This window comes from Poromitra crassiceps (assembly GCF_964638095.1).
Source record: "Poromitra crassiceps genome assembly, chromosome: 25".
Lineage (NCBI taxonomy): Eukaryota > Metazoa > Chordata > Actinopteri > Beryciformes > Melamphaidae > Poromitra > Poromitra crassiceps.
Window position 1 is genome coordinate 19,288,136 of NC_139649.1, and position 17,610 is coordinate 19,305,745.

Consider the following 17,610-nt stretch of genomic DNA (forward strand, 5'->3'; position numbering starts at 1 on the left):
AACTCTTTTAGACAGAGAAAGTACACATTCTATTAGTACTTTTGAGATATTGTATGTTCACAAACTCCAAGCTGAAACGAATCCTCGGCTCTTATAAAATGAGCCATAATCCTCAAAAAACGGCTTGGCAGAAGCTATCTACAGCAAAAAAAAACGTCTGGCAGTCAATGTGTTAAGACCAACACACCCACAGGCACACAGATGAGCACGAGTACATTTGCTGTTTAAACAATGTGGGTGGGAGCTGAGCATGAAATTGACAACTGCGTCGGTTGGAAACGACGACACTTGTCACTTGTGGAAGATAGGGCCCATAAAGGTCAAACTACTGCCAATCTTCTCATCCCACCATGGCAGGTTGATCACAGAGATGGTCTGACATAAACACACATGCATCCACACAGTAGAATGTGATCCAATATTCCCACGTGAATGTATTGGAGGTGCTACCTATTCCCAAGAGTAATCCCAGGAGAGTGGGAGGGTAGAAAAGTTTCTTCTCCATCTCCTTCTCCATCCACCCCCTTCTCTACCACAGACTTTGCCCACCCTCTATGACTAAGTTATGCCCTGTCATGTAGTCGGAGGCGTCAGATGCCAAGTAGACCACTGCGGCTTGCAGGTCTGTCACTTGAGCCAGTCTACCAGCAGGGATATCTGACAGCCAGCGCTGCACCAGAGGCCGCAGACTCTCTGAGTGGATGAGAGGGGTGTCAACAATCCCCCTGAAAAGAAAGACAGAAAGAGAGAGGGAGGCAGAGAGAGAGAGAGAGAGAGAGAGAGAGAAACACAAGACAATGAAATCAGAAGGCATCACACTTCAGAGCAAGGAGTGACAGCGTTGTTTCAGAGCCACCACTTTGGTGACAAAAATAAACCCAATTATCCTTTGAGGAAAGGGCACGGCGTGGCATCTCTGCTGATATTTACTGTGGGACTGGTGGCACTTTAGTGACTGGCACGTCTCAGCAAGTGCCACCGGCTATGAGGAGACGTCTGGCATAATTTGCTCAGAGCCCGTGTGGTTAAGCGCGTTATTATGTGCCGCCCTGACGTTCCTGCTCTGGTTTCTGATTGATATGTGCTTGAACCGCTTTGATGCTGAGACGCAGCACTTGCATGGAATTGATATGAAAACAGGTGTGCTGCGTTTTGGTGCCGCCGTCTCCCTCTGAGCTACGGTAGCTACCACAGCCCCGCGACACGACGACACCATTAGTCAATCATAATAACCGATGCTATTCTCTCCACTTCATCCTGTAAATGCATCACAGACGTCGCACGATTTGAATAAACATGTCAACACGCCTGCGTCTAAATGTGAGACGACTTCTGACTCTTCGCACAATCGACGTGACAGTGACTAAAAGCTGCGAGGCCTGACTCACCGTTCACCAATCACCGATGTATTTCCTGTGCCTTGATATGGAATTCCAACATTCGGCTAAATTAGCACTTCCAAGGAACGTGTGACACCTTGGCTAACATATTCCACCTCAATTATATTTCTCTTCAGCCGCCCTGTTATCTGGAACCTTTCCTGGCAATCAGAGGTGCTGTTTTCCCTCAGCCAATTTTCCAGATAATGCAGCTTATCACCGCTGCGGCTAAAGTTGCCAATGGAATCAGGCTGCAGTCAACCTCGCGAGCGCTAATTGTGTCCCTTTTTTATGCATATTTACCGACTGTCACTTCAAAGAAATCAGCGGCCCATTGAGACAGCCCGTTAGCGCGCGGGGGGAAAGAGAATTGCTTCTTTGCAAATTAAAATTAGCAAACAAGCTGGCGATAAATAAAGCTGAGCGCGGCACGCGAGCGAGAGCTTTGTTCTGGGGCTGTGACTGGGCCCGGCTCGCCCGGCGCCACCGGACGGATTTGCTCAGGGATGGCTGGGGCTAAGGGATGCTCCACTTAACACACACACACACACACACACACACACACACACACACGCGTGTACACACACACACACACACACACACACGCACACACACACACGCACGCACACAGCCCTTCCTCTATTCTTCCTCTTTTCTTCCCAATACTCAGCTTCACAGACAAAAAGATACAAACAAGGCACTATTGTCGTGGCGACACTTGGAGTGAGGATGCTAATTTGATTCCCTAATTGAATAGAACAATTAGAGCAAGTGTTTGGTTGATTCATCCCTCAAGACGTCATCTAATTAAGCACTGATGCATTGTTTGAGGACTTAAATTAGTGCATCATTCTCAAATGGGGGCTCTTCATATGAAAAGCAAACACACTAATCACCACTTCCTTTTGGCAGCTCAAATCCATTACGACACTCAAAAGGTGGACTGGTGTGTTTTGGCCGCGAGCGGAGGCGACAGGCGCGGTAAGGCCATGAGCACGCAACACTTACGGAGAGATGGAGTTAACACGCACCCCTCTGTCGATCCATTCCGTTCCCAGAGTCTGAGTCAGTTTGACCACTCCAGCCTTGGACGTGTTATAGGAAAGCTGCTTCTGCGGATGGGGTACTGCATAGAAAAGGACAGGTGGAAAAGGGGTTAGATCACAACACAACATTTCATTATAACACATCGTGGATGTTTGGTTTAGAATCTCTCATGTCATCATTCCAAGAAGCCAGTTTTCTGAATTATTCTTTTAGGCAGCTGACATACTTCCATTATTAGAGAAAGACTACAGCGATATAGCTCTTGTGGTTTCTTGTGGATCCTCCTCCATTAGCTTGCGGGGGGACTCTGCGGAGGAAGCCATGTAAAATTAATTGCTTATAATGTCCAGTTATGCTCCATCCTCAGCAACAAAGGCGGGGAGCCATTTGTTTGCCTTGACCATCACAGATGCTGCACCCTGCATGGGATGCCGGGACAGGGGCTCATTTTCTGCCAGTTGATTAATCACGGCGAGGAAGGCTCCAAGTTACATACAACTTTAGTAGTTAACCTCGTCACCCGGCGATCTGATGCCAAATGGCTTCAGCGAGAGCCCGGGATGATGAATACGGGGCCAGCTGCACAGAGGCAGTGACTGGTCCTAGGGAGGCGGGCTGGAGCATCCCGCGTAGAGAGCGCTCCCATAAAAAGGTAGAAAATGGCTAATATACAGGACAGGGGGACGAGTCGGAGATGACTAAAGAATTAAGACTGTACAGCGTGGAGCTGGCGGATTGTAGCTGAGAATATGGTTGAGGAGGATTGGGTTAGTGTAGGGCGAGATAGCCGACTGTGAATTTCTGCTGGATGTGGTGGTGTTGGAAGGTAAGGCTGGGCTGAGGGCCTCAGAGGAGCAGGCGAGGAGGAGCAGAGCCCAGGGCTTACACGCAGATTGAAGGTGAAATCCGACTTATCAGGACAGGAAACACAGCTCAAAATGCCTAACAGCACTAATCCTCGCTCAAGACCTGATGATACGGCTCCAAAATACCATTCAGAAAACGCCTTCATCCTTCAAATAAACCTGCATTGATGTTTTCTCCCCGTCTTTAAGAGCAGTAATCCTCCGAGAAGGCGAAAAGGAGGCAGAGAGCGAGCATCCTGCAAAGCCCTCTTTAACATTCACCCCGCTCCTTATTGCCCATTTTAAGTGGCAGAAAACATGTTCTTTATCAGGCACGCCTGCGTTTAGAATTCTTCTGGGCAGATAAAGAGTTCAAATGATACACTCGTATTCCGGAAGGAGGCGCTGAGCAGTCTGTTGTAATGTCCATTAATATGCAGCTGAGATGTTGCTCTAAGTCTGACTGTGAGACTCACAAATCCCTCTATCTTGAGTAAGGTCATCTTGCAAACCACAGGCAAACAGAACAAAAAAAACTGTGACCACCGCACCAACTTGGATATTTCCTGTCTGTATGTCAGGAAGTGCCTGAACCATCATTCAGAATAGTGAGTAGTGGACGGGGAGGAGGTAGTGGACACACACTATTGTTCTGCTCGTCTATTGTTGAGCAGATGGACAAAAAGCTGTCATTGTGCATTTTAAGTGGGCATTTGCAGCTGCTTTTTGGGCCTCCACTTGGCTAGAACAGGTCCCATCTGATTACACATTATGACAATATAATAACAGATGTCCAGAGCAATAAAGTAAATTCCTGAAGGACTGTACGTAATGTGAGTAATTGATCACTTTTTTTTTTTTTTTTTTACGCCGGCCTCTATTTACCAGCATGCTCCTGCTTTACAGATTGCCCCTGCAGTTGGGACCGCGGCCCATATGGCCCATATGGCACCGAGGTTTACTGGCGATTTGACTATACTGCTGATGAAGTGTTGCTGCTCCTCTGGAGGAACCTGTTGGAGGAGGAACATTCTTTTTTTTTCTTTTTTTTTTACACCGGGGCCGCGAATTACAAGCCTTTTACACGGCTCTCAGTAAACTGTAAAAGCCTCTTCCGCTGTTCAAACAAGGCCGCTGGCACAAGCTGGGGTTTTGTGCCTCGGCACAGGAACCCTCCCTTCCCATGTTGGACCTCAGGTTGCCTTCTACATCCTCCAGACAGCTCCGCAGAGAGGGGATGTTTATTATGATGCAAAAGCGCCTTGGCGAGACGCAATCACAACACTTTTGTGTTTCCTGCTATACAGTGTGTGTGCGTGCGTGCGGGGGTGCATCACTATAGAATAGTTTAACTAGGGTAAAAGTTGTAAGGGAGAAAAGCTCTGTAATCCCCAATTTGAATGTTTCCTACAAGTTCACCTTGAGTTGTGCCAGTAGACGCGGACATTGCGAGACCTACTTACGGTTGACGGCTTTATTTTTTATTTTTACCCACAGCAGATTCACAATACACTTTCTGCCTAAAAAAAAACACACATCCCTGTTGTGATGTGTACCCCAGTAGTATGGTAGAAATGTATTCACTGCTCTCTCTCTCTCTCTCTCTCTCTCTCTCTCTCTCTCTCTCTCTCTCTCTCTCTCTCTCCCCCCTCTCCTCTCTGCCTGACTCTCCATGCCAAACAGAGAGATTAAACGCAGACATTGAGGAGCTCCAGAGAGAAGGTGGGGGAATAGAATCATCACTCACCTATTAGACTGGCCATAGAGGCTGTGTTGATTATCTTGCCGTATCCGTGCTTCAGCATCAGCCGACCTGCTGCCTAAGGCAAGGATTCAGGGGAAACGGACACATCGAACAGCAAATTATGCCACTGACATGCTATTACTAATAATGGCATGAACACAGATCAACAACAGAAAAACATACTGTCCTTGGAGATAGAAATATTATTCAATTTTTTCATTTTGTGCACTGGACTGGCTTGTAACACACTGTGCATAAGGGTGGTAGGGTGTTAAGTCTTGTCGAAACACTTGACAGCAACTAGATAATTTGGAACCAAATTTAGTAACTACTGAGGAGCTAAAGTTGGTTGCAGCACCAGTAATTAGGTCAGATTCTAACTAGCTTGGACAGGAAGCCATTAGCGAAGGAGTAGCTAATCAAGAATCAATTGAGTTCTTTTAGCATGGTGATCACTTGAATTAGCTTGCCGAGTGGCACGGGCCACTTGGCATCAGAGTCACCAAAATAAGGTATTTCAAATTGGTAAATGAAGCCTCTCATTCAAATGTGACATACAATTACTGAAAATCATGCTGAAAGTATGAATACTCGTGCTTTTCTGTTGCAGTTGTGTGACTTTGTTTAATTTACATTTGCTGTTTGTCTCCTTATAGGCTTGAGAAAATATTTTTTATATTTATATTATAACCCTCTAACCCTTTAACTTTAGCTGCCTGTTACTTTGAATGGAAATGGCAAGTGAATTGAATATAATATTCAGTGCTTGAAAGATTATTTTAATGCTTGTCTGCGGACGACACTATATAACATTGGAGCAAATAAATTGTCTATGTAGTGGACAGCCACTCTCTCTCTCTCTCTCTCTCTCACACACACACACCCAGGCACATGCGCACGCGCACACACACACACACACACACACACACACACACACACACACACACACACACACACACACACACACACACACACACACACACACACAGTCACATGCATTTAACAGTATGGCATACACACCTGACAGCACATAAACGTCCCCCTCAGGTTCACGTCAAAGGTGTGGTCCCACTCCTCTAAAGTGGTGTCCTCGCTGGCTGAGTTCATGTTGATGCCGGCGTTGTTGCAGGCTATGTGGATCGCTCCCCACTTGGAGACAATGCTGTCCATCATCCTCTGGACATCTTCACATTTACTGATATCAGCTACAATGGAAATTGCATTGATTCCTGTATAAAAAAAAAAATGATCTAGTTTATTGTGCATGAAGTAAACTAATTCTATCCTTTACACATAATTTGAAGTTTAACAAATGCTGAACTAGTTTGATGTAAAATAAATAAATAAATATGTATTTGTATATGTATGTATATTTAATAATATAAGTAATGAAAATACAGTAAAAGAGTATAAAGTAATGAAAATACAGTAAAATAGCATTTTACTATTTTACATAGTCCTTTACTTTAGCACATTGGGCAGAATCACACATCACACACAGGGTTAGGAAGAAGATATGTTTGTGCCAGACACAGGGTATTTTTTCCTATAGTATGCTGCCATCTGCTGGCCAAAAACCCAAAGGTTAACAGACCAATAATGTTGACTTTGCTTTGCTGTTAAAATTGCTCATTATGTTCATTTATCACACTTGCCTGATTGCCCTGTTATAGTGTATGGTTTTCAGCACCCCCCCCCCCCCAGTTATAGTAAGTTATAATACCAATTTAAGTGCACAAATCATATTCTAATTCATTAATTTAGTGGATCCAGATATGCAGGCTTGCTACCAATCAAGCCATGGCCACTGAGAAGATAATTCACACTACTATGGAATGTTTGGTCTGTCATCCTAAACAGTGACCAGTTTCACTTCCTCTGAATTAGAGGAATGCATAATTGTACGACACAGGAACTGTGTTCAAAGCAGATATAGCTGGGGAGCCATCAGCCCCCACACTCACTGGATAAAAAAGTTTTAGGTGCAAGGCACAAGAGTTTCTATAGAGCAGTAGAGAAGGAGCCAGCACTCAAAAATGTCCTTTTGAGGGTTTTTATTCCTGTTTCAAAGCGTTTCAGCACAAAGCCTTCGTCAGCGTGACGAAGGCTTCGTGCTGAAACGCGTACGTTGTGCTTTGAAACAGGAATAAAAACCCTCAAAAGGACATTTTTGAGTGCTGGCTCCTTCTCTACTGCTCTACGACACAGGAACTAACAGATTTGTTTTGTAAAACTGTCTCATGTTGCCTCAGAAGTCATGAGTTATGACATTTTTCTACCCTCTGGATACCCTTTGGATATCTGCCATTTGGATATTTGTTGTGGTCTGGTCTCTGTGGTTATTGTCCCATCTGAAGTGACTTTTATAGAGCACTATTTGGGCCAGAATACCAGATGCCGGGGGTGGATTTGTATTTGATTTGTATAACAATTACCTCTTTCATAATTACGGTATTCCTTCTTGGTGCTTAAATGATGGTCATGTAATGTTGATGTAAAATTATTTTGAGCTTTATACGTAGGTCCTCGGGGGTTATGCATTATCGGAGTCAGAGTGACTTTGAGCAAAAGTAAATATACACATGCTCCCACATTCAATCTCAACGCCATCTAGTGTCTCATTGGGCTAATCACATGGTACATCCTCCTGACAAACAAGCCTAGCTGCCTGTTATTGATGTGCACTTAAAAAGAATAACGGTCAGAAAAGTGAACAGAGATCTTTCTCATCTCATTTACTGTAACAGAGTTGTCAAAACAGTTTGTGGGGAAAAGTGCTGGAACACCTTTCTATGTCGATGATGGAAATTAGAAATTAGCATATGATGCGGAGACATTTTCCTCCAAGATGTTTGTTCAGTTATTATTTGAGGTATTAGCTCTCTAGATGAACCAAAATGCAACATGCCATCATCAAACTGCATTGCCTGAGGCAGCTGAAGGAAAATGTCACTGTCAATCATGTACCTCTATCAATATTAACCATCTATATATTTTTTGTCTTTACATCCGGCTAGATTCCGTTCTATCCAGCTCATGCTTAAAGCCCCAATCAGTAAGATTTTTGACATTTTTTACTGTAATATAAGAGCTTTTTAGTCTTAGGACATGGTAGATTGACTTGTAATAGGGAGACTCTCGACTTTATTTATCCCACACCACCCTCCATTAGCCAGCCCTGGGACTCAGCAGGTTGTCTGCCACGTCCCGTGGCAATAGAGAAAAGAAAAGGATGCGCGCATGCGCTGTACAGCGGAAGCGCTGTCTTCATGAAAACAAGGAAGTAACTCGATTCGGATTTGCTACGAAAATGATGTTTCACGGAACTATGGATTATTACTTCATCACGTGGTGAGTACCCGATGTCACTCACAACATGTACATAGAGCTTTCTGGCGCTGTGTTTTGTTGACTTTGAACGGCGATATCGTTATCGATACTATTGCACCCAGAGGGCGCAGTTTCTCCAATAGCAAAACTTGGAAAAACTTGCTGAATGGGGCTTTAAGTCTACTTCGTATGTTGTTTTGGTTACACATTTTCATTAAAGAGCACAATCACCCCTGACCTTTGAGGGAGAGCTCCTCTGTCACAGCATCTGCCCTAACCTGGTCCAGGTCCACCACGGCCACCTGTGCACCAGCCTCACCCAGGGCATGAGCAAACGCCCGGCCAATGCCCTGCCCGCCACCCGTCACATACGCCACCTTGCCATCGAGGCGCATTCGATCCAGGATGGGCTTCCCCTTGACACCGCGGAAAACCTCGTCATCTGTTATTTTACTCTAACACAGAAACAAGACAAGGAAACATGATCAGTAAGCATGTGTATACTGATGAGACGCACTGGAACAAACTGAGATTGTGTATATTTTTGTCTTTTTGTCTGACTTTTGAGGTGACCACTACACTGCATACTTACACTAAGTCCAATTCCTTGTATGTAATCTGATTACCTACTGTTGCAATAAAAGTGATTCTGATTTTGATTGTGATATGACCTAGTGTGTCATGTTTTGGGTTCATTTTGATTGGCTGGCCTGGCTAGAGGTGGCCCTTACCGAACGAGGCAGTAAGATCTGCTCGCCTACGAGATCGACTCGTGGTACAGATGACATCATGGCTTCTCACATTGTGATTGGCTGTACGTCGGGCACGTGGGATTAACTACAGTACGTTTGCACGTTTGCAAACGTATCTGTCACTCCGCCAGCAGAGGGTGCCGTCCCTTTGGAAAAAATCAATTCTAGTTCCTGTTGCCAAGTGCACCAATCCAAAATCACTTAATGACTTCCGGCCAGTGGCCCTAACCTCCCTGGTCATGAAACAGTTTGAGAGGCTAGTGAAGGATGAGCTAGTAACAAAAACGGACTCTTTGCTCGATCCACTTCAGTTTGCCTATCGTGCTAATAGAGGCGTGCAGGATGCTACAGCCACCTTACTGAACCTCATATTCAAGCATCTAGAGGGCAGTAAGAATCACGTTAGGCTGCTCTTTGCTGATTTTTCATCAGCATTTAACACCATCCAGCCACACATTCTGGTCGAGAAATTAACCAGCTTTTTCGGTCTGGATAAGTGCCTCGTTGGTTGGATTCTAGACTTTCTAACGAATAGATCTCAGCAGGTGAGGGTCAATGGGATACTGTCCAGTATCTTATTGTCCTCTACCGGCTCGCCCCAAGGCTGTGTTTTATCTGCTTTCTTATATATTCTATACACCAACGACTGTCGCAGCCGTTTCGCCAACAGATTCATCGTCAAGTATGCTGACGATTCTGTCATCGTCAGTCTGCTTGACGATGATGATGTAGGACACGGCCAAGTCATTGACGACTTCGTTTCTTGGTGCGAAAACGCTTCCTTAGAACTCAACGTTTCCAAAACGAAAGAGGTTTGTATTGATTTTCGACGTTCCCCCCGTTCCCCAGAGCAGTTTTGTCAACGGTCAGCCTGTCGATATAGTGACAGACTACAAATATCTGGGTACGGTAATTGACAGCAAGCTGAAGTTTGATCTGAATACCGACATGCTGTGTAAGAAAGGTCAGCAGCGCCTTTACTGCCTTAGGAAGCTGGCCAAATTTCAGGTTGATAAAACTCTGATGAAAATGTTCTATAGTGCTTTTGTGGAGTCTGTCATATCATTTTCCATAATCTGCTGGTATGGTAATCTTTGTACTAAAGACAAGAACTCCCTGGGGAGAATAGTGAAGGTGGCTTCAAAAATAGCCAGAACCCAGTTCAGAAGCCTGGACCAGATCTGTAATAAACAGGTGCTGAAAAAAGCTGAGTCCATCCGATCAGATGATGCCCACCCTCTGAGGTTCGAATATGAGCTGCTTTCTTCCGGGCTCCGCCTTCGTGCCCCCATAGTTAAAAAGAACAGATACAGAAATTCCTTTGTGCCTGTCTCTATCAGAGCGTTGAACGCTGCTGGGGTACAAATGTAATGTCTCCCCATCTGCCGTTGCTGTTATTTTGTTATTTATTTATTTTATCCTTTTATTCTTTTATTCTTTTATCTTTATTTATTCTTAGGGGTACAATACAGTATATCTGTATTATATACTTTGTCTGCCCTTTGGTCTGGACTGAGGTTTTTTCTCTTGTGCTTTAATACAATGATACATTGTAGCTCTTTCTTGTGATATAAATGTGCTGCTGTGAGCGAACTGCACTTTGCTACTATGCACTTTATATCTCTACTGTGCACTTTAGATCGTTGCTACTGTTGTCATTTGCACTTTAACTATTGTGTTGCACTTTAACCTGCTGCTCTAGACTGTTTTTACAATGTTCTTTTTGTCTTATTTGTTTTTATGTATGTACTTCGTACTACGCTTTCTGCAATCCAATTTGCCCTTTTGGGACACTTAATAAATCTTGAATCTTGAATCTTGAATCTTGCATTTATTATTTATCTGAAGAGAATTATCTAAAACTGCCAAATAAGGATAAACACTTGCTGAAGAGCACTGGGATACCCAACCCTCAGGTAAGACATGAATGAAACGAGTTACCATATAACTAGTAAAGAAATGCCTTTTTTCTATTTCATTTAGATTAACGCTATCTGTTTCCCTGTCAGAGCTGCTCCACTTCTCCTAACTAGGAGCGCGCTGGATGCAGTCTACTGTGGGTAGGCCACTGACTATCGATAAGTACCTCATACAACCCCACGTCAAAAAATCCGAACTATCCCTTTAAAGCTGGCCACTGTAACAGTCTCATTTAGCCTCCTCGACCTGTGATCACTGGAGGTACAGTACAGTACCTGTGTCCTTGCGCACACGGAGGCCACAGGTACTCGCCGGATGATACTGACGCCATCTCTAAGGGGAACGATGACCTTTAAAACAATGAAAGCATCATGATCAACATAAAAAGAAAAGAAACAAGAACACATCAGACACGTTCGAATGAATTGAAACTGACCTGCTCCACACGCGGGTCACTGGAGACAAACTGGTTGAACTCTCGTAGCGCCAGTCCATTCGCATCTGTGGTGTCCTTGAGATAAACCTTAGCCTTGAACAGTGAGTTATCTACACATATCACCCCTCGCAGCCTCAGGAGATTGTTGTCCAGGATATAGTTGTAGTAGTTGAGGTAGTTATTCTTGTCGGCATCAATGAAGACCATGTCAAACTGCTCACCTGCACCAGCCAGTTCCTAGATGGGACAGACAGACCACTATCAGAGAACTATAGAGCCATGTGCCTATTTATTTTCTTTTTTACTGATTAACACTAAAGAAGAAGAATCAATAACATTTGTTGGCTCTGGTTATACAAGGCTCATGATATAAAATACACAAACTATAGATATTAGTGAAAAGGAAAAACGAGAAAAACACATGTTATTGTTTGTAATATAACGGGAACAATATAGGCTACGTCAACTGCATCGTCCCATCCGGATCAATTGAACCATTCCATCTGAATATGCTCGTAGGGTTTATGTTTTTCCTTCACCTTTAGGGTGTCCATGGCAGATCCAATCTTGACATGAATCTTCTTGCCGTGTGGAGACTTATCAAAAATGGGCTGAGCAAACTCTTTGAGGTATGACTCTAACTCGCAGGCAACCAGGGATCCATCTTCAGGAAGTCCCTCAGCCATGGAGAGCGCTCCATAGCCGGTGAACATCCCTATCTCTAGGACCCTCTTGGCTTGACTCATGTGGACCAGCATCTTCAGGGTCTGGCCTAGAAAGACACCATAGAGCACATTAACGTACTGTAACATGATAAATACAGTTCCTGAACAAGCAGTGAATACAACAGCACCCACTGAGCACAGATGCACAGATGTAAGCATCCAACCTTCCACATGTCCAGTGATGCACTCCTTGGGAAGCAGGAACATAGTCTTGCCCTCCTTGTGCACTTGATCCCAGTCATGAGACACAGTTTTCCTACAAATAATATACAAACAACCCTTATCTCATGCAGCAATTATTGGGACTACAATGGCTATATGAATTATTTGGACTACAATGAATGATTTGAAGGCGTACTTATAGAGTTCGGCCAGAGGTTCACTTTCCTGAGTGGTCATTCTCTCAAGGTAGTCATCCAGGCCGCTGGCTATGTCCAGAGCCTCCTGCAAGTAACCTTTCAACTCCTCTGGGATGCTACTTCCTTCAGCTATCTCCTTCGCTTTTCTTATGTAATCCACAAGGAGTTCCATTGGGGTGTCAGAAACTGGGGGAATAAAATATCACTTTTAATAAGCACGCAAACTATTTTAGGCTATATGGCAGCTGCCTCCATCTGTCGTACAAAAACTATATTTTTGGTTGTCTGAAATATGAGTGGCTAACCACTATGCACAATGGACTCATTCACGGCAGTTAGCTTGGTGAGAGACATGTAGGCTAGTGTACATGCGAAGTGATTGTAAACTTACTCTGACCCTATCACACTCACAACCTTACCTTTTGCAGGCGGCATGACGGTGGCGCCCCCCCCAAGTATATCTGTGACCTGGTCGGTATCTTTCGTAATAGTGGAGACAGACCAGAGACAAAGAGACAAAGACAGACAGAGACAGACACTCACACTGACTCAGTAGACACTGAAAGAAAGAGAAAGAGAGAGAAACATAGGGATATGGAGCTAGACAGAAAGAGAGAGAGAGGGGGGAGAGAGAGAGAGAGAGAGAGATAGAGAGCTCACATGGGCAACAAGAACATGCCAGTAAATAGAGGACTTGTTGCCAGACGTGTGACTATTCTGGGAGCCTTGACATATGAACCTCTCTCTCTCTCTCTCTCTCTCTCTCTCTCTCTCTCTCTCTCTCTCTCTCTCTCTCTCTCTCTCTCTCTCTCTCTCTCTCTCTCTCTCTCTCTCTCTCTCTCTCTCTCTCTCTCTCTCTCTCTCTCTCTCTCTCTCTCTCTCTCTCTCTCTCTCTCTCTCTCTCTCTCTCTCTCTCTCTCTCTCTCTCTCTCTCTCTCTCTCTCTCTCTCTCTCTTTGACTTAATTTACCCCAAGCCCATTAGCTGGGTTAGGCCAAGAGCGCTTGCAATTTTGTTTGCTATTTATAGTATAGTATGACTTACAAAAATAGAAAATAATTCAAAGGGGGAGGCAGACACCAAATGAGAACACCATTCTGATTCTGATTCTGATTCTGATTAACGTCTAAAATTCCTGATTTTATATTGTATTTCAACAGGATTTGTCCTAATATTTTATTTTGAAAAACAAATGCATATTTAACACCAAAATGCTAATGCTAACCATAGATAACAAAAGCTGGTTGCATAGTGTGACATGTAGCTACAGTAGGCCTAGGCCTACTCACTCACATGGATTTTTGTGGGTTTTGTGTATTCTTGATATATGATCAACATGCTCCAGTCAAGAAATGTACTTTAACTTACTTTACTTACTAAGCTCAGTCAAAACCACACCTGGAATTGATCGTACAAACACCCCTTTCAAACAATGTTCAGCCCTTTGTTTGAGTGCATAATAGCGAGGTAGATTTGTGTACTGCAGCGCGACCTCCTGGTCATTAAACAGCAGTACAGTAGAGGCAGGGTAGAGGCCAAGGTCTTCACGTTGTGTTGCCTTGGACATTGTCCTTTTACGATACATAATTTACTATACTGGTTATATATTAATATTCAAAACTAAACAGTAAGTTAACAGGTAGGTTAAAGACAGATCTTGTAAATGGTAAATGGACTGCAATTATATAGCGCTATTATCCAAAGCGCTTTACAATGTGCCTACATTCACCCATTCACACACCGAGGGCAGCAAGCTGCCCCGCAGGGTGCTAGCACAGCCATCAGGAGCAATTTGGGATTCAGTGTCTTGCCCAAGGACAATTCGACATATGGACTGGAGGAGCCGGGGATCGACCCACCGACCTTCTGGTTAGTGGATGACCCGCTCTACCTCCTGAGCCACAGCCGCCCCAGAACTTCGATATAGCCTACATTTATGGATTCCCAGGTGAAGTCCTCCAATAAAGACAATGTGTAACTTTTCTTGAATATTAGCCTACTGAAGATCCACAATTTACTTGTCAAACTGCAGCATAACACAAATGCAGCATAACACAAAATGCAAAGACAAATCAGAAAAAAGCTGAATCACATGGCAAATATCAGTTTCTCCTATCAGTTTATTTTTGTGTGTGGGTGTGACACAAACACACACACTTGTATGACACATAGGCATATTGGTGGAAATATGTGGTGGCTCAGTGGGAGACTCTGGGGGTGAGCAAAAGAGAAGGAGAGAAGATACTTCCTCAGAACCTTAGTGCCAATAATAATAATAAGCCAAATGTGGTGCAGTGCTAACTCATGAGACATGTAGAAGGATGCAGCAGGTTTATCTACTGTTATGACTGCGGTCGTATTTTGGATTTATGTTGGTTTGATTTTTCATTAATTGCTTGTTTGTCTGACCTAGCCATGACAACGCAGCAGCATACCTTGCCAGACGTTGAGTCAACCCTGGAACAAGGACTGACAGATATGTCCTCATACTATCTGGAAAACCACCTATGTCCAAACCCTGGGAAGACCCAAATCTGCAGCTTCCACCTCAAAAACAAGGAGGCTAAACGGGAGCTCAATGTAACCTGGGACGGAATAAGGCTTGAAAACCACCAGCACCCAGTCTACCTGGGAGTAACCTTAGACCGTACCCTCAGCTACAAGGAACACATCCAGAAGACGAGAGCTAAGGTGTCCACCAGGAACAGCCTTCTGCGTCAACTTACCAACTCAAAGTGGGGAGCTCACCCAAGTACGCTGCGCACAACGGCACTAGCCCTGTGCTTTTCCACCGCCGAATATGCCTGCCCAGCATGGTATAAATCAAGCCACGCACGCAAAATAGACCCTATCCTCAACGAGACCTGCAGGATAGTGACTGGGTGCATTAAAACAACCCCCGTACCCTGCCTTTACGCCCTCTCTGGCATCGCCCCCCCTGACATCCGCAGAGCAGTCACCGCCAAAGCCGAGCGCAAAAAGCAGGCCCATGACAACCGGCACTCACTCCACCAACCCTCTGCCCCCCAGAAACGGCTCAGGTCCAGAAGCAGCTTCCTGGATGCCACTGCAGAACTGGAGACCACACCATCTGCTGCCAGGACTACAGAGTGGCACAACCAGTGGAACAGCCTGGGCAGCCAGACAACCCAATGGACAGAGAGAGGCATCACCCCAGACGAATGCCTAGCGACTGGCCATGACCAACCTTGGGCCGTCTGGAAAACACTGAACCGTCTGCGGGGTCGGCGAAGGACGCTACAAGGCAGCCATGAAAAAATGGACACTAACATGTTCTGATGCATGTGTGTGCGGCGAACCACAAACAATGGAACACATCATGAGATGTAGCTATGCTCCAAAATGCACTGGAGATGATCTGCCCGAGCCGAATGCCGACTGCGAGCACGCCAAGATATCTAAAATATTATGCACAAGCTTGCGCAACACGGTCTCCAAAGTTCCCAATCATCCTACAACTCGTTCTCGTGTGCGTGTGTGTGTGTGTGTGTGTGTGTGTGTGTGTGTGTGTGTGTGTGAGTAAGTATACTTGGATGATGTGATTGTCTGTGTGAGTAAGTATATTTGAATGATGTGGGATTAATTTTGCAGAGCATTTGAACCATCTGGACGTAATGTAATGTAATGTAAGAGGTTTGGGGGAAGGCCCAAACTAGCCTGACTCCACCAGACGGGGGCGGCGTTGTTTGTGAAACAGATATTTGAAGCAAACTCATCGATCTGGCAGCGTCAGGTTAGGCCCAAACCTCTCCCCCAAAACAATCCAAGTCAAGTCAAGAAGATTTGCTCTTTTCACCAGATGTCAGAAGAAGAAGCCTAGTGTCATCTGGGTGCATTGAGGCAGCAGCAGCATTTTTCACTCCAGCTCAGAGATCCATCTCTCCTCTCCACATCACTCACAGAAATAAGTAAGCATTACTTTTAAGATTTATGTCAAATTCCCAGCGCTGTTTTTCAGTGAAGTTCTCCTTTAAGTAAAGTATTTTCCCATCTCTGCAGATTACTGATCCACAAGAAGAGGATGGATGTGGAGTCTCTACAAAACACCAGTCGCCGGCGCGGAAGGTGCATGGAGGCTTTTCTCCTCACGTCTGGCTGGCTCCTCCTCGTGGGCGTCGTGGCAGTGGTGGCCGTGGGGGTCGTGGTCATTGCGTATGCACCAGCAAAGCAAACAGGAGAAACGAGCACCTCACCGTACAAGGTGGAAAAACTCATAAAAAAGACCTATAAGCTACAATTCGTAAAAGCTTATTAAAATGTAGACCCATCCCCAACAAACCTGTCTGACTTACCCCTTTTCTCTTTTGTATCAACAGATGCAAGATTTTGCCTCTCTGACAGTGGACACCAAGTCAAGTAAGTCTCTTATTTGTTACAGTTCATAATACCACCGTAAAGGCAGATCATGAATGAAAAGTTAAGCTTGGCTATAACCTTTTGTTTGTGACAATAAACTGGTTTCCTTTCCCTTCACAAATAAGTAAATGGGCAATTTCTAAAGTTGGCAGGGGAGGGGACTGAGGTCTGGCAGAACCAACCTCTTGTCACGGGCACAGTTTCTTCCCAAATGCCATCCGCCTGTTCAACAAGGCCTGAAAGCCCCCACCAATAAGGACTTTATCACCCCCACCCCGACATTATCCTACCCCCCCTCCCACTTTAAAGGACTGCACTTAACTTTTTTGTGATTGTGCTTTTTTGTGATTGTCCTTCTTTATTGTTTTTGTCTTGTTTTTGGATTTAATATAGAAAAATTTATTTATTCTATTATGCAAACCCAATGAGTCCTGTCAGTTTTTTAGCTCTTTTTGTAACTGCTGCACCTGTCACTTAATTGACTTTTTATGCTCTTTCTTAAAGTTCTGTTGTGATGTTTTTAAATGCCTATTTTATTCTCTTCTTTTATTCTTTTATTTTCTTGTGTCAACCATTTTATGTGAAGCACTTTGAATTGCCTTTGTGTATGAAATGTGCTATACAAATACAAACTTGACTTGACTTCTGCTATTGATGTGACTGCTATGCTGCATACTTGTACTGTAAGTCAAATTCA

At 44.4% G+C, this 17,610-nt stretch overlaps 1 protein-coding gene across 1 annotated transcript; it reads right to left on the reverse strand.

Annotated features, from left to right (window-relative positions):
* Positions 1-529: 529 nt before the first annotated feature.
* Positions 530-12,972, reverse strand: LOC310798126 (uncharacterized protein; the record flags this gene model as incomplete). Its single annotated transcript, XM_083660613.1, has 11 exons — positions 530-725; positions 2,388-2,505; positions 5,019-5,091; positions 6,036-6,244; positions 8,584-8,800; positions 11,293-11,367; positions 11,454-11,690; positions 11,993-12,225; positions 12,343-12,434; positions 12,537-12,723; positions 12,957-12,972. 11 exons carry the CDS (start codon positions 12,970-12,972, stop codon positions 530-532), a joined length of 1,653 nt encoding a protein of 550 aa, XP_083516739.1.
* Between the last annotated feature and the right edge of the window lie 4,638 nt (positions 12,973-17,610).